Source organism: Vigna unguiculata, chromosome 9 (genome assembly GCF_004118075.2).
Source record: "Vigna unguiculata cultivar IT97K-499-35 chromosome 9, ASM411807v1, whole genome shotgun sequence".
Taxonomy (NCBI): Eukaryota; Viridiplantae; Streptophyta; class Magnoliopsida; order Fabales; family Fabaceae; genus Vigna; species Vigna unguiculata.
In genome coordinates, this window is record NC_040287.1 from 20116081 (window position 1) to 20143604 (window position 27524).

At 37.3% G+C, this 27524-nt stretch overlaps 2 protein-coding genes across 2 annotated transcripts; both read right to left on the minus strand.

Moving 5' to 3' along the window:
- Positions 1-7672: 7672 nt before the first annotated feature.
- On the minus strand, positions 7673-9633 carry LOC114163530. Its single transcript, XM_028047835.1, has 3 exons — positions 9579-9633; positions 8200-8697; positions 7673-7980 (listed from the first exon to the last, which is right to left on the minus strand). Exons 1-3 carry the CDS (start codon positions 9631-9633, stop codon positions 7673-7675), a joined length of 861 nt encoding a protein of 286 aa, XP_027903636.1.
- A 2904-nt stretch (positions 9634-12537) lies between these two features.
- Positions 12538-14411, minus strand: LOC114163296. The gene is made up of 6 exons (XM_028047522.1): positions 14376-14411; positions 13578-13700; positions 13371-13496; positions 13176-13279; positions 12990-13080; positions 12538-12900 (listed from the first exon to the last, which is right to left on the minus strand). The coding sequence occupies exons 2-6, from the start codon at positions 13671-13673 to the stop codon at positions 12790-12792; spliced, it is 528 nt and encodes a 175-aa protein (XP_027903323.1). The 5' UTR covers positions 13674-13700; positions 14376-14411; the 3' UTR covers positions 12538-12789.
- Positions 14412-27524: the final 13113 nt, after the last annotated feature.

A 27524-nucleotide genomic window follows, 5' to 3' on the forward strand; every position in this document is an offset into this window, starting at 1 on the left:
AAGTAGAATAAATGAGAATGTATGTAGCCATGAAACCAATGCAAGGATAACAAGTAGAAGAAATGACAACATTTGAAAGAGATAACAAAAATTGGCCTAGCTAGTGTCTAAAAATCAATAACAAAGTGATCACTAAGAAAAAGGGAAACAAAACCAAAATTGATGTCTACGTACTCCACTAGCTAGTGCCCCCTTTTAATTTAGAACTTGATTTGGCATATCACAAGAGCATGAAACCAATAAAACAGTGATTGAACCAAGCCATATGGAGCCAAAAACAGAGCTGCAATGTATATCATGGAAAGCTTAAACAGTAACTGTAAATTAAACCTAATAAAAATGTAGAGTAACTTTAAACTAGGATGTATTCAACCAAGATGGATGGTCTGTGGACAGCAGAAAATGAAGTGCAGAACAAAATGAAAATATAAAATCAGAAGCTAAGTGTAAAATGCAAGCTGGAAATATTCATTGAAGACATAAAACTCCCACAACAGATTGAATTGACAAGAACATTCATCATGGGTTTCAACTTACATAGTCTTGGAATCAAAATAACAAATGAATAGCAAACTAAAATAAAACTCACAATCCATATCACAATGCAAAGTGTTCAGCAATTCATCTTCGAGGACCTTGAAGAGAAAAGTTTTTCAGAGAATCCAGAATGATGGTGTTGTCTAAGAGCTAACAAAGAAAACTGCACACCAATGGTCCCTCAAAAAAAAAAACTCCCTCGTTCTCTCTATCCCCTTTTTTTAATTCCAGCCCCTTCCCCTCTACACCAAATTGCCTCTCCAAATTCCCAACAACATTCTGTCCAAAAGCTGCCAAAAGTTGATCCTGCTTTTTCAGTGTGTGTGCTGCCAGTCCAAACAAAATTTTCTTCTGTTTTGTCTGCTGATGTGGCAATGATGGCCAACCCTAGATCAGCTCCCTTTTTGGGCTATTCCATGTGCAGAGAAGAAGCCCATTAGGTGAAGAAAGGGTCTGCTTCAAGGCTTTGCTAAATGCACCAAGTTTTCAACGAAAACATGAGGTGGTTTTTGCCTTTGTAACTGCTGCCATCTTCCAGAGTAAACTGCATCTCGCACAAAATTCCAAAAATTGCGTTCTACCACTTCAATTAAAGCTCTTTGAGTGTAGAATCCAACGCAACAAGAACCAACTCATTTGGACACCTGTAGAGAAAGTTATGATCAAAACAAGCAGAAAAGGTCAGTGCTGAAAAATTAGCGTTTTTCCGCCAGCGCCTAGCGGAAGAATGATAGCGCCAGGCGGGAACGTGACAGTGGAAAATGATCCTTTAAGATGCGCCGGGCGGTAATAAATACCGCCAGGCGATACTGCAGCTTTTTAAGACAACTTTAAAATATCACATTTTTAAGCTAAGATTGAAAGATAACGGAAACTAAAATGGCAAGTGAGTGCAATAAGCTTTAATATGAAGGTATAGAAATTGAGTTATCACTCCCTAGGGAGGAAACTCTCACAAATGGTTGAGACACAAGAGTGTTTTTACTACAAAATCTTCAACCCTTTTACATGTCTAGGAGCACCCCTTATATAGAAGAGTTTAGGGGCCTCTAAGCAAATAAAAGATACCTAAGGATGTCTCTACAAAAACCTAACCCTAGCTTCTAGAAACTAGGTCAAATAAGGTTACAAAAATGAGAGACAAAAGAGCCAACTATGGTGTGTGCAAGGCTAATTTCGTTCTAGCACAAAAGGAGACAAAGAATGTGTCTTCTATGTCTCTAAAAAGTGGCCAAAGTGTGCTAAAAACAAAGGAGACCAAAGGTACATAGGTACACTTATTTTGTGCCTTCTACTTTATGCTTATGCCTTTGCTTTACTCTCTCATCCACATTATTTATGCTCCCCAATCATGATGCACCACTTAGCATTGTTTTCTTACTCCTAATTAACCTACAAAGAAAATAAACATAGATTAGTATGTTGGCTTAAGTCAAGTCAACTATAGTCAACAAGTCAAACCTAGTCAAAGGTCAACAAGTCAACTAAAGTTGATTCAACTAAGTCAACTTATGGAATCAAAAATAACAAACACAAATGAAAGGGATGAAGGATTAATGAACTTCCTTTCTAAACATGCTTAGTCTTCTTAAGCATGTGCCTCCATCGTTAGTTGGGGTCAATCCTTCATCATCCTCCCCTTCTTGGAGAGAATTTGACCACAAATTTTTTTAAGCTTTTGTAGATGGAGCTTGACTTGATTTGGGGGAGGTTTTGCGCCTCAAGCTCTTGTTCCATCCTTTCTAAGGGTACTACCCCTAGCTTTAGTTAGGCCATCCTTCTTTTCTAGACCACTCTTCCCCTCATGCTTGCGCATTGGGTCTTCCTTTTGAGCCTTGCAAGAGAAGGAAGAATGGTGATGTCCATCTTACTTTGGAAATCTTTTTTTGGAAGTAACTTGCTCTTTTTCTTTTTCATCTTTTCTCTTCTCTTATCTTTCACTTTATTTTGGTCCTCATTTGCTTGATTGGGTGAGAGAGGTAGGAGTGTGAACTTCTTGCCTTGGAAGGAGAAAGCATAGGTGTTAGCATGGCAATCATAAAAGACTTTTCTATCAAATTGCCATGGCCTACCTAGCAAAATATGAGTTGCTTCCATAGGCACAACATCACATAACACCACATCTTTAAAATTTCCAATTTAAAAGTTAATGAGGACTTGTTGAGTTACTTTAATGTCTTCTTTCTTAAGCCATGATAGCTTGTAGGGCTTGGCATGAGGGATAGTTTTCAAGCCAAGCTTGTCCACAACTCTTGTGCTAGCCACATTTACATAACTTCCATTATCTACGAGGAGGGGACATAGTTTGTCATTGATATGACACCTTGAATGAAAAAGGTTTTGTCTTTGAGAAGGGTCAAGTTCCTTGGAAACTTGTCTTAGTTGTTGCCTTATCATTAACAATCCACCTTTAAGGGCTTTAATCCTTTCACTTGAAGAAGAAGTGTGGGAAGAAGTACTTTTGGGGGAAGGGGGAGAAAAATGTTCACTCTCTACTTCTTTTTTAAGGTTTAAGGCCATGGTTCTTTTGGTATGACAATTTGAAGTTGTGTGCCCATATCCTAAACACTTAAAACATTTTATAGAACTTGTCCTTGTACCTTGAGAAGAATTAGGAGTTTCATTAGAAGGCCTAAACGAATTAGTCCTAGGAGGTGGGTCTTGGGAACTCTTGGGTGGTGATTTATCATGTTTTCTTTCTTTATCTTTCCAAGTACTAGAATAGTAGTCATTGTATAAACCACTCCTCTTGGCCTCTTTTTTCTTTTGCAATTGAGTTTGAACTTTGTGGCCAAATGTGAAACTTTGTCAAGAGAGGAGTACTCATATAACTCTACTAAATCTTGTATGTCCCTCCTTAACCCACTCACAAATCTAGCTACCTTTTCCTCTTCACTTTCAAATTGGAGTCCTACTTTAAGAAGCATGGACTCTTTCAACTTGTAATATTCATCCACACACATGGACCCTTGTTGAAGCCTTTGGAGCTTCAAAAGAAGTTCCTTCCTATAGGAGGGAGGAAAGAATCTAGCGCGCATAAGAGTTTTAATGTCCATCCAAGAAGCCGCGGGTGGCCATGCATGTACTCTAAATCTTGGGACTTTTTGTGCTTCCACGACCCTACTCGCTCGTGGTCCAACCGAAAAGCCTATTCTGCTCGTAGTCCTGCTTCAAGGACTCCCTCGCCTGTCATCTGAACTCCATGCTCGGACCCGAACCCACATACCCGCCTTTCCTACTATGAACTCCCTCGCTCATAGCATTCTCAAGTTGAGCATGAAATGAACTCCCACGCTCACTCATCCCAACAAGAGTACCTCTGGTGAACTAAACCGTTCACGTTCCACATGCGGTCCACCCATCACGAACTCCTTGCTCGCGACTCAAGCCAAGCACATCCCACATCCTATGGAATTAGTCCTTCAAGCCCAAACATCACAAAACATGCAGGTAATTCCCATAATCTAGGAAACATCAAGCAACCCTCATAATCAGGTTTGATATTCATTTGGACTACAGAAATTCGAGATTTTAATCAGCAATGACCATTCAATTCCAAAAACCCTCATCCTAATCATATAAAGCATAAAAAGGCTTTGCCCACAACAACCAATAACCAAATTTTCAATCTCAGAATAGGGAACACGAAATTCACAACATGTGGATACCAATTGAGAAGGTAGAACACATAATCACCACACATAACTTATACACACATAAATACAGCATCCCCTAACCTGGAATTCTTGATTAAAATTGGGCAAAAATGAAGGTTCCTTGTTTAGCAATGCCTTGTGTCAACCTTACTACCAATTCAGTCTCTTGTGCACCCAATACTCACCACTCCCTCTCCAATTTTCGTTCTCCTCCCAAAGCCAAGACAAACAATTGTAGAAACCCTTCTTCCCACCTAGAATTGGCCTTTTATAGGTGTATTGATGATGGGTTTAAAAGCTGAAACGAAAATGGGCTCAATTATGGGTTTAAAAGCTGAAACGAAAATGGGCTCAATTATGGGTTTAATGCCTATTCAATGATAATTACATAGTGGTTTTTCAGCCCCTTTTTGTTGCCCCTTCTGCTAGGGTTCCCTCTACCTTTTCACATTCAAGCCAAAGTTGATTCTAACAAAAAAAAAAAAAGGTTTAATTCATGTTTATCAAGGTTTGAACCCATGACCATTCCAATGTCAAATCCCTACACAACCATTCAACCAAGTCATATTTAGTGATAATTATCAAAGTTCTACAATTATACTATCACTCAATAGACTAAATTGTATTATCAGAATAATAATAAATCAAACAACGCATAAATGGCATACATAGGACTTAAACCCAAGTCCTCTCACACAATTAAGTACTCTCAACCATTTGAGCTAGTACTTTTCCAAATCATACCAATTAACATTTAATAACTTCAAAGTTCCCACCACCCACATTTATTGATTAATTAATTAATTTCCACGGGTCTTACAAGGTGGTAAAGCAATCTCATATGACTTAATTTCCTAGACTTCAATACTCTCCCAATACCTGTTGTAGGTGTAACCCTAAGGAACACATGGTCACCTGCCTCAAACTCAAGCGGCCTCCTCCTCTTATCTATGTAGGATTTCTGCGGACTCTTAGTTGCACTCATCCGATCCTGTATCACCTTTACTTTCTCAATAGTCTGCTGTAAGAACTCTGGCCCAAGAACCATTGACTCCCCATCCTGTTGCCAACACAACGGAGTCCTCCATCACCTACCATATAAAGCCTCGTATGGTGCCATTCCAATACTAGAATGATAGCTATTATTATAAGTGAACTCCACCAACGATAACATATCACTCCAGGTGCCCAAGTGATCTAATACACAAGTCCTTATCAAATCTTCCAATTACTGGATGATCCTCTCAGACTGCCCATCTGTCTGAGGATGATAAGCTGAGCTCATTCTTAACTGTGTACCAAATGTTGCCTTCAGCGATTGCCAAAACCTCGATGTGAATCGAGGATCTCTGTCTGCTACAATACTCATTAGCACATCGTGAAGTCTGACTATCTCTCTGACATATAACTTTGCCAGCTTCTCTAGAGACATCTTCTGATTGATAGGTAGGAAGTGCGCACACTTCGTCAGCCTGTCTACAATAATCCAGATCGAGTCATGTCCCCTCACTGACCTCGGCAAATGTGTAACAAAATCCATGGAAATGTTGTCCCATTTCCATTGAGGAACGTCTAGAGGCTCCAACGTGCCACTCGACCTTTGATGCTCAATCTTCACCTTCTGGCATACAAAGCAAGAAGCAACATAATCAGCCACATCTGTCTTCATACCCGTCCATCAGAATGTCGGTTTCAAATCTTTAGACATCTTAGTCATACCTGGATGTATGTTAAGACGACTCTTATGCCCTTCATCCAAGAGCATCTTCCTCAATACTCGACTCTTGGGTACACACACCCTATCTCTAAAACGCAGAATGTCGTCTTTACCTATCCTGAAGTCTTTTCTCTTCTCGGTGCCCAACTCGCCAATTATCTACTGCAGCTCCTAATCCTTACCATGTTCCAACTGAACCTCGTCTAGGAACTCGTTAGTGATTCGCAGCATACTGCAACATATGTAATCAGCACCCGTGTGTAACCCCAAGTTCATGTTTCGCAGCTTCTCAATAAGCTCTAGTTCTTTTATCATCAGGGCAGACACATACACCCTCTTTCTGCTCAAAGCATCTGCAACGACATTGGCTTTGCCAGGATGATATAAAAGCTCAAATTTGTGATCCTTTAAGTACTCCATCCACTTGCGTTGACTCATGTTCAGTTCCTTCTAATCAAACAAGTACTCCAAGCTCTTGTAATCACTAAACACTTGAAACTATGAACCATACAAATAGTGCTGCCAAGTCTTTAGCGCAAACACTATTGTAGCTAGCTCCAAGTCATGAGTAGGGTAATTCTTCTCATGCACCTTCAACTGACGAGATGCATAAGCAACTAGTCATTTCTCCTGTATCAACACACAACCCAAACCCTGATAGGAAGCATCACAGTACACTTCGAATGTCTTAGTCGTGTCTGGAATAGCCAGCACCGGTGATCGTCAACCTCCTTTTCATATCCTCAAAACAGGCCTCACACTCATCTGTCCATGAGAAAGGCTGGTCCTTTCTGGTGAGCTGTGTCAACGGACTCACCATCTTGGAGAACCCCTCGACGAATAGCTTGTAGTATCCTGCTAAACCCAGGAAACTCCGCACCTCAATATCTGTTTATGGCCTCTCCCAATTCACTATTGTCTCAATCATAGCCAGGTCCACTACTATCCCTTGGGCTGAGATTACATGACCCAAGAACTAAACCTCATCCAGCCAAAACTCACACTTTGACAGCTTTCCATACAATTGATGCTCTCTAAGAATTTCCAACACCACTCTCAGATGCTCTACGTGTTCTTCCCGACTCTCAGAATATATCAGTATGTCATCAATGAATACAACGACAAACTGATCCAGGTACGACCGGAAAATTCTGTTCATGTAGTCCAAGAAGATCGTAGGAGCATTTGTCACCCCAAACGGCATCACCACATACTCAAAATGCCTGTAGCGTGACCTCAAAGCCATCTTATGCACATCCTCAGGCTTGACCAAGATCTGATGATATCCAGACCTCAAGTCAATTTTAGAGAACACTGCGGCTCCCCTCAGCTGATCCAACAGAACATCAATCCTCGGTATTGGATATTTATTCTTTATTATTAACTTATTCAACTGTCGGTAGTCCACACACAGTCTTGAGCTGTCATCTTTTTTCTTCACTAGTAATACCATTGCTCTGCATTGTGATGCACTCGGTCTGATAAACTTCTCAAGCAGGTCTTCAATCTACTTTTTCAACTCAGCCAACTCGGTTGGCGCCATCTGATACGGTGCCATAGATACTTGGCCGGCTCTAGGGATGAGATCAATAGTGAAATCCACATCCCTACTCGGTGGCAATTCTGGTATCTTGTTTGGAAAGACATCCACATACTCATCCACCACGGGTATGCTTCTAATCTGCTCAGTTATACTCTTCTTCTCTCCATGAGCCACTAGCATGAAACAAGTAGCTCCAGCTTCTACTTCCTTCATCGCCTTCTAAGCTGAGATCAACTCCAGCCCCATACTCTCTGGAAAAATCACACTGCGACTCCTACAATCGATAACAATATGATTGACCAACAACCGATCCATTCCCAGAATCACATCCAAGCCCTCCATTGGCAAGTAGATGAGAGTCACCTTGAACCTGCAGCCTGCCACTTCCATAAGGCATCCCACACACATAGATGTGATGGATACCTCGCCAGATGCTGGTGTCGCAACTATCAGCTCGCACCCCAACTCTCGCAGCACAAGTCTGAGCCTCCTCACACATTCATTAGACACGAACAAATGGGTGGCTCCTGAATCAAACAACACCACAACCTCATGACCAAACAACAAACATGAAAGTTGCACCAGGTTACCTAACTAGGTTGCCTCGGTGGTTGTCAAGCTAAATACACGCCCTAGTGCTCTGGGCCTATCTCCAACTGGTTTCTTCGCTGGCGCACCTCTAGCTAGTTTCTTGTTGGGGCAATGTCGGGCATAGTGTCCCGTCTGATCGCACACGTATCACTTGCCAATGTTAGGTCCTCCTCCCGAACTGCAAGAGGGTTTTGGGTAATCCCTCCTCAAATGCTCTCCACCACAGTTGAAACATTGTAGTTTCCTAGAAGAAGATGGTGGTCTGTTATATGGTTTCTTCTGCTGGCGAGTGTCTATAGTAGTCTTCTGGGATCGCACCACCTTACTAGGCCTCATCTCCAGTCGTTCAACCGCCTTGGCTTGTTCTACCAAGACTGGAAACTCCCTAATCCGGGGTGGTACTATGAAATGGCACAACTCATGTTTCAAACCACCCTCGTACTTTCTGCACCTCCACTCCTCGGTAACAACGGGCGAATAAAATATCGCCAAGTACTCAAACCTGTCTGTGTATGCCAGCACAGTCTGGTTCCCTTGTTGGAAAGTGAGGAATTCAACTTCCCTCTCATGTTTGGCACTATCCGGGAAGTATTTCTCTAGGAATCTCGTCCTGAAGGATGTCCAAGTAATCTCCTCTGCCGAGTCTGCATCAGCTGTTGCATTCCTACCCGCCAATACTCAGCATCCGCCACTAGTAGGAAGGTGACAAAGGACAGCTTGTGTACATCAGTGCAGTCTATTACTCTACAGATCTTCTCACTCTCTGAGCCATGCGTCGGCCTCATCGGGGGTGGTTTTTCCAGTGAATTTTTAGGGTTTGTGCCTCAAAGTCTTCCATCGTCATTGGGCGAGTAGGTGCCACCACGACTCTAGGCTGTGCTGCAATAGGCTGCATCGCGTCTACCATGCGATGAATGGCTTGAGCGATATCATCAACTCCAACATTATTCCTCCTCCACCTGTTAGCCATAGGTTGGGCAAGCCACATTTTCATCTATTCACACCAAACAGCTCCAATTAAGACTTAAACAACAAAAAACTTAACAGTCAAAAAATCAAATCAGTCTCGCAAGCAAAACACGGTATGCTCACTCCCCATAGACCCTAAAAACATTTTGAAAACCTTTGCTATGATACCAAATGTAACATCCCATCCGGATATTACAGTTTTAAATGATAAAATAAAGAAATATATATCAACTTAATTTAATAATACATCATTTCCCAAAAATGTGGGAAATTTAAAACTTTATTAAATAAATAGATAGTACGAAATCCATAAATTACAAAACTATAAATCTGATAAAAACATTCATAGGTGTTTACAATTTATTCCAAAATCATAAAACATAAAACTCCCCAAGTCATCACCGCTCCATAGCTAAGCCTCACCAAAGCCACATACATCAACATCATCTGCTCACGTGTACCGCGCACACGATCATTGCCAAACACAAACAGATAGGGTGAGCTTAACAGATAAATCATATAAAAATGTATATACATGTACAACACTCAAATATTTATATCATACAATCACCCCAGAAGTTCCATATCACATGGACATACTCAAGATAACTTGTTGCCATACCTATCGGCCACAACCGATAAAGCACGTGCAGGAAACCATTGCTACGGATCATACATCGTAACGCCAGGGGAGTTTCCAAATTAGAACATAGTTCACAACGTCCCAAGACTACCAAACTCGTCAGCTAACTGTTGAGGATGGCAATCCATCTGGACCCATCCGTACTGCCATAACCAGCACACTCACACCAGCAACACTCGCCAACTCGAGCTCAACTCAAAGGTTCCTCGTGTTCATCCGCCATCCTGAGCTCAACTTGAGGGATGTCATTCCAAGCTTAACTCGAGGAATGCCACGTGTTTAACCCTTATCCCGAGCTAAACTCAAGAGATACGTTCCTAGCTCAACTCAAGAAGCACCAACAACCCACCTTTGAAGCATCACCAAAAGTCTTCTAAATCACGTATGAAAAATTTAGCAACCCAAGATTGCAGCAACAAAATCGCCTGGCGGGGGACTCGTACCACCGAGCACTGCCGCTACCAGACCACCTGGCGGGGGACACATATCGCCAGGTGCGTAGCATCTCTGAACCATCAATCCTTGCCGACACCGCCTGGCGGAAAAGCTCCTACCGCTAGCGCACGCACTCCAAGAGTACACTGGTCCTACAGCTATCGCCTGGCGGGACCACTCTCACCGCCAGGTGCGACTAACACCAAAACCCCCCTGTTTCATGGCTATCGCTTGGTGGTCCAACATCACCACCAGGCGCCACACCAATAATACAGTCTTACTAGTTTTGTGACTTTTAGTCGAGTTCCCCCACTTTAGTCTTGTGCTATCATGCATCTAGATTACTGAAACCTCTTAAACCTATATAGACACACTTGTATATTAACCACCATCAATTACAACTTATAAGATAGGATGTCCTTCAATTCCCTTTTTCGATCACCAATCTAGTTTATCAAATTAGACTTGCTTAGGTTCAACTGTTCCAATACTCAACATGTCACTACAATCTCCTACCTCTTATGCTATGTTGTTTACCCAAATTAACTATTCAGTTATCCATCAATTTACATATGCCTTAATAACTGCACCTAACCATATTTATACTCTTCTGATAAATTGGAAATTCCAACTATCCTCACAATCCCCCTTAATTCTAGCCACCCCTAGGACGACCAATACCACATTGATTTAAACCACTGATTCCTTACTCACTCTGCAATTTTCTCTCTACCATAAGGACATTTTGTTCCCCATCCAAATACTAGAATTCACCTCTAGCTCATATTTATCATCATTCATTCTTCCATCACATAACTAATTCTAAACTGCAGTAGTAGCATGAACCTACTTCCCTCAATCCAGTATCATCAACAAAACTCGCAACCACGTGAAGACCCACTCTCTACGATGGCACCTAGCGGCATGGGGTTTGTCGCCAGGCGGTGCAAGCAATTTCGGCAAATTCCCATAATTTCACCAGCTACAGCGCCCTCTCTCATTCCCCAATGTTTCTCTCTGCATTCTTGAAGTGTTTCCTCCTCGAACCAAAATAACTATGACTCGATATTCAAATTTTAACTAATTTCCAGCTACAATTTGAGTGCAACCAACCACTCTCAATATCGATGTATTAAAACTCCCAAATTCCAACCCTAAATACATGTTCGTACTGTTCCATTTCATTTAGCTATCAATGTTATGTGTTACGATGCAATTCGACATCCAATCCTTCGTCAACGGTTAAAACTAAGTTCCCTCCGATCAGAATCATCCCAGAACTCCAAAATCATCAAAATCGAACCAAAAAGGTTTGCGTTGCCTGGCAGGTATTCATCACTGCCAGACCATTCAACAAAAACCCAGAAAACTGGGTGCTCAAGGATGTGTCACCTGGTGGTACAGGGATTCACCGCCAGGCGGTTCCTTGCAGGAACCAGAAAACATTCAATAATACCATGTGTCGCCTGACAGTTCAAGGAGTCACCGCCTGGCGATTTCTAGAATTTTTCCAGAAACGTGAAATTTTGTGAATTTAACGGTTGATGTACACCAATTGCACATGCCTTTCATACAGATTAAAAAATACAATTCAAGAAACTGGTTCAGCTCCCCTAACCTGGTTTTCTTTACTTAAGAAAATTGAGAAGTAGGAGCTCCCCCTTGTGATCACCAATATCCCCTCACTGCTACCTCCAATACGCTCTTCCTTCACCCCAGATCACGAATTCTCCTAACCATTTGAGCTAATACTTTTCCACATTATACAAGTTAGAATTTAATGCCATAAAGGCTCCCACTACCCGTATTTATTAATTAATTAATTAATTAATTAAATTCCACGGGTCTTACATAACTCACTTTAACAAAATTTCCATAATCTAGTTTTCATTTACTAACGTCGGTGCCTGTGTTACTTGATAATTGTCAAGATCCTTAAGTGAACCCGTAAGTGGGGAGTGAACCATTAATATGTGGGGAGCAGTGTTGCAAATTCCTAATTGCACTTGCAGGTGCTTAAAGAATTAAAATATCATAACACACATTGTCCTTCGTACAATTTCAAGAACCCAACACTACATATCCACCATAGTCCGTGCTTATGTTGCTTCAATATTGTAAAAATCCTTAACTCATCCATAAGTGGGGACTGAAAAATTATTATGTGGGAAGTAGTGTTCTTAATTTTGGACTGCAATTGCATCTTCTAAAAAAATATGAATATGGTTTTCTGATCACACAATGCATTGACTTACACACATTCTACATCATATAATTTCCATAACCTAAACATTGTATATTGACTAACGTGGGTGCTTGTGGTCCTTCAAAATTATAAATTACGTCAAAGCTTAAATAAATGGGGACTCAAGCATTAAAATGTGGGGAGTATTGTTGCAATTTCTACATTGTAGTTGCAAATTTATAAAAATTATCAACATATAAATGAACAACAAAGTTCCAAATTAATATTCAACCGAACTTCAGCAACACCTATGTCGTTCATGTGGGCACCCATTACAAAAAATCAGGGGATCTACCATATGTTTTTAGTCAACAAAATAAATAACTTTACCAAAATATCACACTCCACTCAAATTAATTGACACCACTACATGCACTTTATTTCATTCATCTTAAATCCAGAATTTTGCTCTGGGAAGTGCTTTACAATATCATCAAAGAACTTCGATAACAACTAACTTTTAACAAATACGTCGTAGTATTGAAGGAAGTCATGCTTGTGGATGTTGTCAACATCTAGAATCCAATCCCAAATGTATTGTTGTCTTATCTGTTGTAGTTCTTTCTGCCAAACAAATCAGAAAAATGTTACTGCATACATCAGACTGAAATAGAAAATGAAAAAACCAACTTGATCAACTTAGTATAACTTACATTGGTGTAATGAGGCATGCTATTGCCATCATATTTCTTATGACCATCCCACAACTCCATCACTTTAAGAACAATAACACCACAATCATATCTACAAAGCCCCACAATAAAATCAATTAACACACTGAATTATCAAACTGCAGTGCCACTATACAATGGTTTAATTATACAAACGTAAGCACTAACAAGTTGGGTTGAATCAGAGTTATGTCGCATTGAACTTCAAATTTTGGTTGGTCATCATCTAAACATTTCATCAACATCCCAAAAAGCAATTTCAAATTATGAGCCTACAGTGTAAAAAATAGTCCTCATGAAGTGAACCAACTAAATACTAATGACAACTTATAAACAACATATATTACAAAATGGAAATCTTACAACAGCGTTGTCTATTGTTTTACGGTTTTTGTTTGAATGCCCAACTGAATCCAACACAAACAACTTCTCTTGAAAATTAACAATGTAACACCACCAATGATCCTCATGCACAATCGAGGCAAACAACTACAACACATAATTACTATTATCAATAACTTTGCAACTAATCAGTACACAAAAAACAATATAATAAATAAATAATCTTACAAAATCAGTAGCCAAATTATCCTCCAACACTATCAGTTCTGAATGAAAGTAAGCATAGTAGTCTTTCAATATCCATTGTTGTCTCTTAACCTTCATCTTGCGTGAGTTGTGCAAGACATGACTCTACATTCATAACGGAATCATTTATTTGTAACTAAGGTAAAACTAAATGATTCATAACCAAACATTCTTTATATCATATATAGAGGATTGAAAGATATTCTCTTCACATGACCATATCTACGTCGTTCAAAGTACATCATTGTGCTTCCACCAAACAGAACAGCCTACAAAAAATTATGTACAATTGACGGTATGAAAAACTTAAGTCATTAAAATCTTCTAAACACACTTTTTACCATATTGTCAACCTTCTTTTCCATACCAAAACCCTAGCACTCAGAGGTACCCAAAATCTGCCCATTTATGTTGGCCATGATGAAGGATTGACCCCAACAAAGGATGAAGGCACATGCTTAAGAAGACTAAGCATGTTTAGAAAGGAAGTTCACTAATCCTTCATCCCTTTCATTTGTATTTGTTATTTTTGATTCACAAAGTTTACTTAGTTGAATCAACTTTAGTTGACTTGTTGACCTTTGACTAGGTTTGACTTGTTGACTATAGTTGACTTGACTTAAGCCAACATGCTAATCTATGTTTATTTGCTTTGTAGGTTAATTAGGAGTAAGAAATCAATGCTAGGTGGCGCATGGTGATTGGGGAGCATAAATGATGTGGAAGAGAGAGTAAAGCAAAGGCATAAAGCATAAAGTAAAAGGCATGAAGCAAGTGTACCTGTGTACCTTTGGTCTCCTTTGTTTTTAGCACTCGTTGGCCACTTTTTGGAGACATATGAGACACATTCTTTGTCTCCTTTTGTGCTAGAACGAAATTAGCCTTGCACACACCATAGTTGGCTCTTTTGTCTCTCATTTTTGTAACCTTATTTGACCTAGTTTCTAGAAGCTAGGGTTAGGTTTTTGTAGAGACATCCTTATGTATCTTTTATTTGCTTAGAGGCCCCTAAACTCTTCTATATAAGGGGTGCTCCTAGACATGTAAAAGGGTTGAACATTTTGAAATAAAAACACTCTTGTGTCTCAACCATTTATGAGAGTTTCCTCCCTTGGGAGTGAATACTTTTAAGCCTTATCTTGCATAGCAAGTGGCGGCACACACCCACTCATCTTCAAGGTTGCCATGGCTTCTAGCCTAACCTTGTAGTGGCGTGCTTCTCACATTTTTACCATTTCTTTCCTATCCATTTTATGTTTTCTTCTTCCTTTAATTGTTCTTGGTTTTCTATGTTAATGTGCCTTCCATTTTCTTTTTGTTTTGAATCAATCCATCATCTTCTTCTCTTGAGCTTTGTGAAAGGAACCTTCACATCTAGATAGCATGCTATCTTAAGTTCCAGTAGAGATTTCACTTAGCTTTCTTAATCAACTCACACCATATTCAATAATATTAAAAAGGAACAAGATAATCCTTCATCAATGTGTATGATGCATTTCATCCTTACTATGACTACCTAAATGCAATTCACGGTACGAATGAAAACTCATCTTGCCGAACACACTTGTCAAACAATTTTTTTTCACAAAGAAACTTTAGGAATTTTAAAGAGAATATAAAGGAAAAGATTTCTAGAGATGTTCCCAAGAAAGGGAGGTGAGTCTCATGGACAGGCTTAGAAACCAAACCTTTCCTAGCCAGAAATCTCTAAATTTCTTTCACAAAAATTCTCAATAAAATTTCCCAGCAAAATAAATCTTAATTGTGAAAAACAACTTTCAAAGTGTTTGAAATCCTATGACCAAAGAAAGGTCAACTAAGTGTTGAAAGATATCACAGAGACATAAAACATAAATTTCAAAACATGCATATCACACATAACCTGGACATGGAAAACATAAAGAATAAGAAAACATAAAAAAAAAAAACAAGAAAACAGAAACTAGACAAAAAGTTTTCCTAAGTGAAGAATCAAGTGGCACTTGGAACCCCTTGATGACCTCACACTACACGTTAAGAATCTATTACAAACAGCCAAAGAATGGAATTGCAATAATGCATTTTCCCATTCCAAGACAAAAATGAACAGAACTGAAAACAAATATTACACAAAATTCTGTGATAACAAAAAGAAATCTGCAAATGGAATTGGACTAGTTTGCTCTCTATTTGCTCTCGGTCAAGCCCCCCGAAAGAGCGTCCCTCAAATGTTTGCACTCCTTGAAGTCCCAGCTCACTCATGTTTCCTCTCGGTAGCCACTCACTTTGTTTTTCCTCACACTTCCTCTTTCACTTCAGCTCTACCTTCAAGATAAGGAAATCACCTACAAAGTTGCCAAATCAGTGAGTTGCAAGCAAAATGAACCAAGAGCACTCACATTCTTCCACATAAGAATAACAAAGCAGAAAAACATCAAGTGAAAGATTGAATGACAAACTCAATGGAATAAGCAAAGCAAGACAAGCAAGAAACAAGCTATGAAAGAAAGGAGACACACAAAAGAGAACCTAAAGAATAGGTCTAGAACAAGATGAACAAAACTAAAATCAATCAAAGACTCAAAACAAGTTGAATCAAGAGCATGTGCACATGAAATTGAACAGAGTAGTAGGCACTTAGTGAACTGTGTAAGACAACTTGTATTTTGCTGAAACAAATAATGTTCTCAAATTCAATAAAGACTGAATCATTATCTTTCAGATGCTTTTTTTATCATAATCTTTTTCTTTTCACTGATTTCTTTCTCTTTTTCTTTTCAGCTCTCAAAAAACGTGTAGAACAGTGCACAACAATATCAATATTCTACAACCAAATCAATGAACAAATGCACATGACAGACTGCAAGGATCCAACTCAAAAAACAATTTGAAAGACACACACAAGGACAAATATAAAAAGACTCGGCCAATGCAGAACAAAGATTAATATACAGCAGATTTGAATCAATCATCAACATAGAGCACAAAAGTTGCAGCAGTTTAAGTCATTTGACAATCTCAAAATCTGAACATGAGTGATCAAAGAAACTAGCAGAAAATCAAAGCAATAGCACTAGAATTGTGTATGCAGTCAATGAAGCAGGGCCACAACAAAAGCACTCAAGATACCACGACTACAGTCAAATAGACCAGAAGGAAATAGCTAACTGAAACAAGTTGAATGACAGTAATCTGACAAAACAGAAACTGCTAAACGAAAGCCAGGCCAGAAACTCTACTGCACTCAACAACAAAGGCCAAATATGATGTTCCAAACAGAATGTGCAATATTCATTGTTGCACAACAGGGTATAACCAAGGTAGGACACAACAGCAATATGCAACTCAATCAGCACAGACAATCACAAAAAAATCTACTAGTTATAAATCTGTTGGAAATTAGTGTAAGCAATGAAAATCAACCTTGGATAGGTGGAGAAATATTAGAAACACATATTCAACAATACAAAACACCACAATATATTGTATCGTGGTAACTGATATTGCAAAAACTGTAGTGAAAACAATAACAAGATCTTGGCCAACGCATTGAAATTAAGAAACTAGAGTGCTTCCAACACATAAACAGCATTGTAGAATGAAATAAATGCAGTCTTTAAACTATGGAGCATCAAACTACTATACAAAATTTGTTTCAATCATAAGACCGCACACCAATACTGGAATGAAAACATGGTACTGGCTTTAAAATCAAGCATTGATTCAAACAACTTACCAAAACGCATCAGATGCACAATGACCAGCAAAACTGAAGTAGTTTTCACATAGCATAAAAAATCAGATTGGAGCATAGAATCAACTGATGCAAAAAAAGAATCAAAGACTCAGCAAAGATTCAGCCTATGTGTGGACCAAAACCAGCTAGGCTTCCAGTTAAACTATCTGAACAGAGTAAGATGTATCATCAAAACAATGGAAACATCATAGTTTGGTCAGCACAATCATTGGCGAGCCATTGTAATCTCAAAAACATTAACAGATTCAAACAGAACAAGAAAACCAGAAGCAGTTTACGCAGAAGTGAACAAGAACAGTATCAATTAGTATTGTAGACAATTTGCTAATGATCTAATAGCAAATTTAGAACAAAACAAAACACATGAACCTACTTATGCGAATGAAACAATGACTAAAAGAGATACAACACTGAACACACACAAAATAGGGACAACATCTATAGAGTTGAGGACATATAAAACGAATTAACAAAAACTAAAACAAAACCACGAGATTATACAATTTAAAGCTAGGTCAAAAAAATTGAAAAACCTAATTGACATGCATTGGAACGGCAGAATCAGAGAGCTAGACATAAAATCATCATCAGTATTGATTCAGAAAATAAGAACAAAATGCGTGAATCAATTTCAGCACAAAATTTTCAGCACACACAATCAATCGCAGAAAATCAAACTCAAGCAAATTAGGAACAAAACTAAAATTCAAACAGTGAAGAAGAAAAACATTAAAATAAGAGAAAGAACACTTATCTTTGAAGCGAGCCTAAATGCGGCGGTCCAACTGGTGAACCTGGTGCTCCTAATACCAAATGATGAGATGCTCTGTCGTGGTATTCATCGAAAAACCCATCCAATCGGAGTTCTACCCATTGAATCACACGGAACACCTATTGAAACGCAGTGGAAGACAATTATGGTGTTTGGAATCTCACCGGCGAGGTCACTCTAGCGTTTACTCTCAGTGAAGGTGAGCTAAGACGAAAGGGGATTAAAATCTCTCTCATTCATCAAAGCTAAATATTACAAACAATGGCTTGCCTTTTATAGATGCTAAAGGCAACCAAACTGAAACACAAGGAAAGCATGAATACAAAACCCTATCAACCAAGGTTGGGATAAGCTAAACAGAATCCTTAATGGAGGACATCTAGTAGCGAACCCTAGCCCTAACACGTGAAGGAAGAATTCGCGTGACCCTAACCCTAATAGCGGCGTGATCAAGGCTATAGCAAAATTGGGGTTACACGAGCGCTGACCAAGAAATGAGAAATGAGGTAGGAACCCTAGCGGCGCTCCATGAGTTGGGTTCATTCTACAGAAGAGAAAAACCTAACAGACCTTGTGAGACGCTGTGCGTGGGCTGCATAATGAAACAGCATGCTGGCAACATGACCCAATCAGGAGGGTGTGGCAAACTGGAGTGCGTGTAGGTTGCTGCAGATTGGGCTTAGGCCCATTGATACGGAATTAATGAGGCAGCATCATATGGAAGATGCGTGGAGAGGTGCAGCAAGATATTGGGTTGCTGGTTGTAGACCCAAATAAAAGCATCATATATGTGCACGCAGAGAAGCCAAATTCGGGTTACGTGTATTTGAAGTGGCAGCAGCTGCTTCCTAAGAGAAATGGTTATGAAGGAATTGGGCTGGAAGCCCAATTATGTGAAAGCAGAATATCAACGTCGGAGGGTGGTGTGGAGGCATGGAAACGAATTAGGCCGCAAGCCCAATGCTAAATATTTCAATAATTGGCTGTATTTTAACAAAACAAACCAATTAGAACAAATTTATTTGATTAAAAAATTAAAAAAAATTAAAAAGGAAATGGCCCTAGCTAATGGCCCAAGCCATGAGAAGCCTTAGGGTGATATTCATCATAAAGTCCCTAATCTGTTTCGCAAACACAAAAAGAATACCACTCCATAGATCAATAGATGTAAGAGAATAGGTGATGTTAATTGAAATGTAAAATTAGGATAAAGGGAGAAGAAAATGGACGAGGTTTGTGGTTTTGCAATGACCAACGATAGTTTCGGAATCCTCGTGATTGTGATGCTTATTAGATGTGTTGATCAAAGGCATTGTGAAAACGATTGAAGACAACGAAGATGGTTCGATGGTAGTGGTTCGAAGTCGCCGGCAAAGCTTACCACGGTGGCCGAGATTTGTGGTGGCAGCGTAGAGTGTGGGTTTTGACGAAAGAGATGATGTTGGATCTGTTAACGTTCGAGAGAGTTGTGGTTTAGGATCAGAGTCTGTTTTTAATTTTAGATTTTTAGTGTTTTAAGAATAAAAATAATAAAATTAAATGGTCAATAAAAACAGTAATATATAAAATAAAATAAAGAATAAAAACAACCAAGTAAAAGGGCTCATTTCAGTTTGTTTTTTATCTGCAGCCGTTGGTTTGATATTACAAAATTACTTCATGCACCTCCGTTGCTCTTTGCACTTCAGTATTTGCAGTATAGACCTTATCTTGCATTAGGTTGGGCTGAACAGTTTTCTACTTCGCGCACCAACACTGTTAATGCATTGCATCCCTCTCATATTACTTTACGCACTCATGTATTTTAATACATGCACTCTTCTATTGCTCTTTGTACCCTGTTTTTGATATCCATACTCGCCTTCGATGTTTTATTTGGACTTATGTTTTATTATTTTAAAACGGTTTTATTGTATTTGCTATTTCATGTTTTCATACATAGATGTTTGTATTATTTTAAATCAAAATTACTCTTTTTCTTAATAAAAAGTAATAAAGTTTGATTATAGTCTCGGACTTGCTTGATAATTAAACGTCTTTTCTTAAATAAAGTTTGATTATCAAGTCTATTCTCAAACTTGTTTGATAATTAAATGTTTTTTTTTAAATAAAGTTTGATTATTATGTCTAGTCTCGGACTTGCTTGATAATTAAATGTTTTTTCTTTAAAAAAGGTTTTATTATTATGTCTAGTCTCGTACTTGCTTGATAATTAAACATTTTTTTAAATAAAATTTGATTATCATGTCTATTCTTGGACTTTCTTGATAATTAAATGTCTTTCTTAAAGAAAGTTTGATTATGTCTAGTCTCAAACTTGCTTGATAATTGAATGTTTTTTTCTTAAATAAAGTTTGATTATCATGTCTAGTCTCAGACTTTTTGATAATTGAATGTTTTTCTTAAATAAATTGGATTATCATGTTTAGTCTCGGATTTGTTTGATAATTAAATGTTTTTCTTAAATAAAGTTTGATTACCATATCTAGTCTCAAACTTATTTGATAATTAAATATTTTTCTTAAGTAAAGTTTGATTATCATGTTAAGTCTCATACTTACTTGATAATTATAATTTCACTTGATGATAAAGTTTGATTATCATGTCTCGTGTCGGACTTGCTTGATAATTAAATGTTTTTCATAAATAAAGTTTGATTATCATGTCTGGTCTCGGACTTGCTTGATAATTGGATGTTTTTCTTAAATAAACTTTAATTATCATGTTTAGTCTCGGACTTGCTTGATATATAATTATTTTTCTTAAATAAATTTTAATCATCATGTCTAGTCTCGGATTTGGTTGATGATAAATCATTATCATGTTGAGTCTTAGATTCACTTGATAAATAATACCTATACATTAAAATTTAAAATTAATAATAATAATAATAATAATAATAATAAGGGATTTTAGTCAAATTGAGGTTTTTAATAATTTTTTTTAAAGAGAACTATGTTACCCTAATTTCTCATATTTATGAGAATATGTAGGAACAAGGTCAAACACCTTGTCAGGCCCAAATATAAAATTAAAAAAAATGTTTTCTTCATTCGTTTTAGTATGTTTTCTTTGACTTTTGGGAAAAAATAAATATATTAAAATAACATTAGTTTTGCACACTTGATTAACACTTAATACGGACATGTGGGGTGTTAATACCTTCCACACACGTAACCGACTCCCAAACCTCATATGGTTTCACAGACCATTTTTTAGCTTTTTCATAGTTTTCCAAAAACTATTGTGACGACTCCCTTTGTAAAATTTAAGTTTTAAAACGATTTAATCCTCCAATTTTTTTAAAACAACGTTTGGTTTGGTCCTCCAATTGTTTAAAAAGTTTAAATCTTTTAAGAAATTTTAATTTATTCCCTGTATTTAATGTTTTGATTCACTTTAGTCCTCTTATTTGTTAAACAATCCAATTTTGTCCTCTGCAATTTAAGATCAATTTAGTAATTAAGCTTAATTATAACTTTTATATATACATGTTAAAATATTTTTTTATCATTTATACATCAAATCACTCCACCTAAATACTAAAATTATTTTAGTTTTTACACTCCACCTAAATACTCAATTTTTTTACTTGCAGATGGAGTCATTTGATGTGTAATTTGTTTTTTTAAAAAATAACATTTAAATATAAGTTGTAATTAAGATTAATTACTAGTTTAGTCACAAATTGGAGAGGACAAAATTAGATTATGAGAACCTAGAAAATAATAATTTAGAATGAGTAAGTGTTTAAAATAATGAAACTTGATTATTTTATTATTAAAATACTCAAATATAAATAGAAAATACAAAAACAAGTTTCATTAGTTATAAACACTCTATCTCTCTAGAAACTATTTCCAAATTTCTCGCTACCTTCTCTCTAAATTTTTGACTTCTATATTCATCTATTCAACGATCAGAGACCGCTTGGGGGATCCTTGAGACGTGCTCTCAATTTTTGTCCGACCAATTTATCCAACAGAGTAAGTTGATTTTTTGCTCTTAACTCTAGTTTAATTGAAATTCTTGTGCATGTGAGAAATCTTCTTTCGTATGAGTCACGTGAGTTGTCCTTACAATTCTTTGTTAGTCAGTGATTCTGATCATATCCCCTAATCCTGTTATTGTTGTTTTTGGAGTGAATTGGGATCTATGATAAGTTTAGGGGGGTTGATACTCAAGCTTAATCTTCTGCACTATTTTACAAATAATGGAAGCTAGATTGTTCTCCAAATATTGAAAATGTATTGCTTGTTTTAGTTTAGATTATATATAATTTTCACTGAATTGATGAGTGCTTTGGCTTGAATTACTTGTTGGTTAGTGTAAATTTGGCTTTTTGTTTTTCTTTGCATGTTGTGAACACATGAGAATATGCTATTTTCGCTCAAGCGAGTGGATAATTGAGTTTAGAGTCATATGTTTCTCTGTGCATATGTATGTTGGTGTGGTTTTGATAGCCTCCTCCTCAAGCTAGGTTGGGCCAAGGCTTGAAATGGTGACTATGGTGGATGGTGGATTTGCGGAAGCTTCGTGTTGAGAGAAAATGACTCTCGGTTTTGGTGATTTAATGGTGGGATGATGGTTGTTTGTGGAGCTCTAAGAGAGGTTACGCCAACTCTAGAGAAATGGGTGCTAGAAGGACCTCTTGGGATGCTCTAGCAAGTGGCTAAGAGAAGAAGTATGACTCAAAAATAATTTTGGCAGCATAACATTATCATTCTTAAAGTGAGAAATACATGGGGAAACACCTCTATTTATAGAGTACGGTATCTCCTAACCATTTATAAATAGAGTACCGTACTCTATTTATAGAGTACGGTATGACCCCAACCAAGGATGGAGGCACATGCTTAAGAAGACTAAGCATGTTTAGAAAGGAAGTTCACTAATCCTTCATCCCTTTCATTTGTGTTTGTTATTTTTGATTCCCTAAGTTGACTTAGTTGAATCAACTTTAGTTGACTTGTTGACCTTTGACTAGGTTTGACTTGTTGACTATAGTTGACTTGACTTAAGCCAACTTGACTTGTAGGTTAATTAGGAGTAAGAAAGCAATGCTAGGTGTCGCATGGTGATTGGGGAGCATAAATGATGTGGAGGAGAGAGTAAAGCAAAAGCATAAAGCATAAAGTAAAAGGCATAAAACAAGTGTACCTATGTACCTTTGGTCTCCTTTGTTTTTAGCACCCTTTGGCCACTTTTTGGAGACATATGAGACACATTCTTTGTCTTCTTTTGTGCTAAAACGAAATTAGCCTTGCACACACCATAGTTAGCTCTTTTGTCTCTCATTTTTGTAACCTTATTTGTCCTAGTTTCTAGAAGCTAGGGTTAGGTTTTTGTAGAGACATTCTTAGGTATCTTTTATTTGCTTAAAGGCCCCTAAACTCTTCTATATAAGGGGTGCTCCTAGACATGTAAAAGGGTTGAACATTTTGAAGTAAAAACACTCTTGCGTCTCAACCATTTGTGAGAGTTTCCTCCCTTGGGAATGAATACTCTTAAGCCTTATCTTGCATAGCAAGTGGCAGCACACATCCACTCATCTTCAAGGTTACCATGGCTTCTAGCCTAGCCTTGTAGTGGCGTGCTTCTCACATTTTTACCATTTCTTTCCATTCCATTTATTTTTTTCTTCTTCCTTTAATTGTTCTTGGTTTTCTATGGTTTATGTGCTTTCCATTTCCTTTTTGTTTTGAATCAATCCATCATCTTCTTCTCTTGAGCTTTGTGAAAGGAACCTTCACATCTAGATAGCTTGTTATCTTAATGTCCAGTGGGGATTTCACTTAGCTTTCTTAATCAACTCACATCATATTCAATCATCTTAAAAAGGAACAAGTTAATCCTTCATTAAAGTAGCTCCCCCTTTTTGATGATGACCAAAATATGTCCTGTAACATAGCAACATTATGTGTCCTGCAATACAGAGAAAAAATAGCTTTCTCCCCCTTTGGACATTAGCAAAAAAAAAAAAACAGGGGAGTGTAACACAACCAAACTAGCACATACATGGAACATCACAGATTAACAATACAAAGTATTACAGTATTAACAATGCAGTAGGTGGAATAAGTATCACAGGTTAACATCAGAGTGCAGACAACCGTAAATCAAATCAGCATTGCAATATTAGTGCAAATCAGCAGTGCATAAATTAATGGAAGTGTAGAGAAAATAGAAATCAAGACCAATGGGATGGATAAACAGACCCAACAACAGGAATATCAGAGTGCACACAGGCAGTTAAGGATTACAGTACTAGAAGATGACTAATCTAATGAATTATGCAGTGTTCAGAAGCAAATGATCCATAGTAGGAAAACGATAATCGATTAGAGAATTACCTAATGGATTAATTTATGCATAAATATGAAAAATGCACATTTTACTTCCTTTTTAGTGAACAAACATGCAGTAAATTCAAAATATGGGAGTACTTCAACCAACAATTATACTTGATCATAATAGAAGATGAACTTTTCACCTTGGAAATGCCTAAAAATTGACCTTTGTTATTATCACCTCTTGTAACATGATCATTTATTGGCTTTGTAAGATATCCTACATAAGTTCTTCACATCTCCTTTCATGTGTCTTGAACATCCATTATATAGAAGCTACATTGTTTTCCTTGCATCAAGACACAACAAAAACATAGATTAAAGAGAAGATGCATGTACCCAATTGAACTTGGGTCCTTTCATGTTAGTGGTTTGAGGTGTTCCTTTAGGTACCCATTTGTACTCTCGTTTAGGAACTCCACAATTTCTAAAACAGCAAGAATTTGATGCATGACCAAGTTCAGAACAGTAGGAGCAAATAACATATGTTGGTTTACTCATATTTAGAAAATTTCTGGTACCTAATGGATTAGATTTGCCACTGTAATCTATTCCTTCTTTGTTAAGCACACTCCTTTGAGATCCTAACACTGCATCAAGGTTTAATCTTCCCAAGGTGAATTTTGAGAGAGTTTTCATTAGGTAATCTATCTTTTCTAGCTGTCTTGGGCATTTTTCACATTGGGGAGAGCTTGTGTCATCTTTGGACCTAGAGTGTTTCTTAAATTTTTCTAGTTTTTCAAGACTTGTTATCAGATTTTCATTTTCCTCTTCTAGTTGCTTTACTCTACCTTCAAGCCATTTAATTTCTCCTCTACGTTTATTATTTGACTTTTGCAGTTTCGTGGCTTCCTTATGTAATTCATCAAAGGCATCAAGCAATTCATAGTAGTTAATTTCATCATTTTCAAATTTGAAGCTACTCACACTGCTTTTAGAGGATCTTGTTCCAGCCATCAAGCACAAATTATTTTCTTCCTCAGTGCTCTCGTTAGATTCACTAGATGTGCTGGAATCATTTTCTTCCCGGGCAATTTAAGCTTTCTTTTTCTTCATGTGCTTCTTTGCCTCATTCTTTTCTTCCAGCTTCTATTTCATCTTGAGTACAGGGTAATCTGGTTTGATGTGTCCTGTTTTGCCACACTCATAGCAGGTTGGAGTGCTAGAACGTTCCTACTTTCTGGACTGTCTCTTATTGCTTGCATAGTTATTGTTAGTCTTATTTTTAAACTTTAAAAATTTAGAGAACCTTTTTACCATTAAACTCAAGGCTTCGCTGTCAGAATTTCCATCAATTGAGTCATTTGCAGCTATAGTGTGCCTCTTTTCTCCATCCTCTTCTTCCTTGAGTCTTCCAAGCTCTAATTCATGTTCCCTCAATTTTCCAAATAGAGTGGCTATGTTCAAGCTAGTGAGATCTCTTGATTCAGAAATAGTTGTGACTTTAGGCTGTCATGTCCTATTTAAGCTCTTCAAAATTTTGATATTGAGTTTCTCTTTGTCAAAAGTCTTGCCAAGAGCTAGGAGGTGATTTACTATATGTGTAAATCTTTTCTGCACATCACAAATGCTTTCTCCAGCCTTCATTCTGAACATCTCATACTCTTGAATGAGAGTGTTCTTCCTTGCCCTTTTGACTTCATTCATGTCCTCATGGGTTACTTCCAAGATATCCCACATTTCTTTGGCTGATTCACACACAGATACCCTTTAAAATCCATCCAATGTTAGTACAAAAGATATAATATTTTTGGCTCTAACATCATAGTGTGTTTTTATTCTCATCAAGAGTCCACTGTGAGAACTCTTTGGGGATAGTTTTGCCTTCCACAACTTTAATGGGTTTAAAAGGTCCATTAACTACAGCATCCCAGACCCCTTTGTCCACTGATTCAAGAAAAATTTTCATTCTAATTTTCCAAAAAGGGTAGTTTTCACTAGCAAACAGAGGTGGCATGTTGATGGATGCCCCTTCAACAAAGGTTTGAGTGTATTAGACATATCAGGATCTTTCTAATCGATTATCATGCGATTAACCAACTCTAGTGCCAATTGTTAATTCAAATTTGTCTAATAGCTCAACCCAGAAGGGTATTTGAATTGATTAATGAGTCTTTGACTTGGTTAAGTTGAATCTTGAAAGTATCTTTAAGTCTTATAACCCAATTAATCAATTTCACAGTTTTGTGTTAATGGATTGTTTAAAGCAATCAAGAAAGATTGTAAAAGAAGAGAAAAACATAGACACAACAATTTATACTGGTTCGATTCAAGATGAATCTACGTCCAGTATTCTCCTAAGTAAACCCACTTAGGAGGATTCCACTAACTCAAAAAGAATCAAGAAACGAATCCACCTAATGTTGTGCAGATTTGTCAATTTGCCCCTAAATTCAAGCTAGACCTATCAAGGTTGAATCAACCATCAATCTCCTTGAATATTCACGTGAATAACCTTCAAGAATGCTTAAGAACTCTATGAATCTCAGAGGGCAATTTCTCAAAAATGTTTCTTAGGAAATCTGTAACTTTTCTCCCACCTAAAACTGATTTCAGAAACTGGTTTTATACAGAGTTCTCTACAGTCATTAATGGATTAGGAATTTACCTAATAGATTAGTGTGTTTTCACTGCCTTAGTGCAGTACCCTAAGTTAATCCATTAGTTAAATAGCTAATCTAGTTATGAATGCACAAGCAAGAGTTTGATGGTTAATACAACTCAATACAAGCTTGTTTTACATATGATATTTTTGCTCTAAAGCCCTAATGCACAAGCTAACAAAGCAGGACTAATTCTAAACTAGTAATTCACATCATGTGTAGACTTGGACATCATCAAAACCATCTTCACATGAATTGAAGTAGCTCCCCCTTTCAACATTTTCTATGTTTAACATTCTATGAATAAGTTTTATATATTATGATTAGCACAACCATTATTGTAAAAATATTTTATTCTATAATATTTTCTTAATTATCAATAAGAATACAAATATTTTCAAGTAATAAACATTGAAAAATTAAATTAAATGATACATCCAATTTGGTATTTTTTATTTTATTTTATGA

What these genes read in the sequence shown, in the direction of transcription:
- LOC114163530 (XM_028047835.1), bottom strand. Translation starts at nt 9,633, where the DNA reads ATGGCAACAAGTTATCTTGAGTATGTCCATGTGATATGGAACTTCTGG. An exon ending in ATGGAACTTCTGGGGTGATT is followed by an intron (nt 8,698 to 9,578) that starts GTATGATATAAA and finishes GGAATGCAACAG; the next exon opens with CTGATGCAGACTCGGCAGAG. An exon ending in GGGAGGAGGACCTAACATTG is followed by an intron (nt 7,981 to 8,199) that starts GCAAGTGATACG and finishes TGTTTGATTCAG; the next exon opens with GAGCCACCCATTTGTTCGTG.
- LOC114163296 (XM_028047522.1), bottom strand. Translation starts at nt 13,673, where the DNA reads ATGAAGGTTAAGAGACAACAATGGATATTGAAAGACTACTATGCTTAC. An exon ending in AAACAATAGACAACGCTGTT is followed by an intron (nt 13,280 to 13,370) that starts GTAAGATTTCCA and finishes TTTACACTGTAG; the next exon opens with GCTCATAATTTGAAATTGCT. An exon ending in ACTCTGATTCAACCCAACTT is followed by an intron (nt 13,081 to 13,175) that starts GTTAGTGCTTAC and finishes GGGGCTTTGTAG; the next exon opens with ATATGATTGTGGTGTTATTG.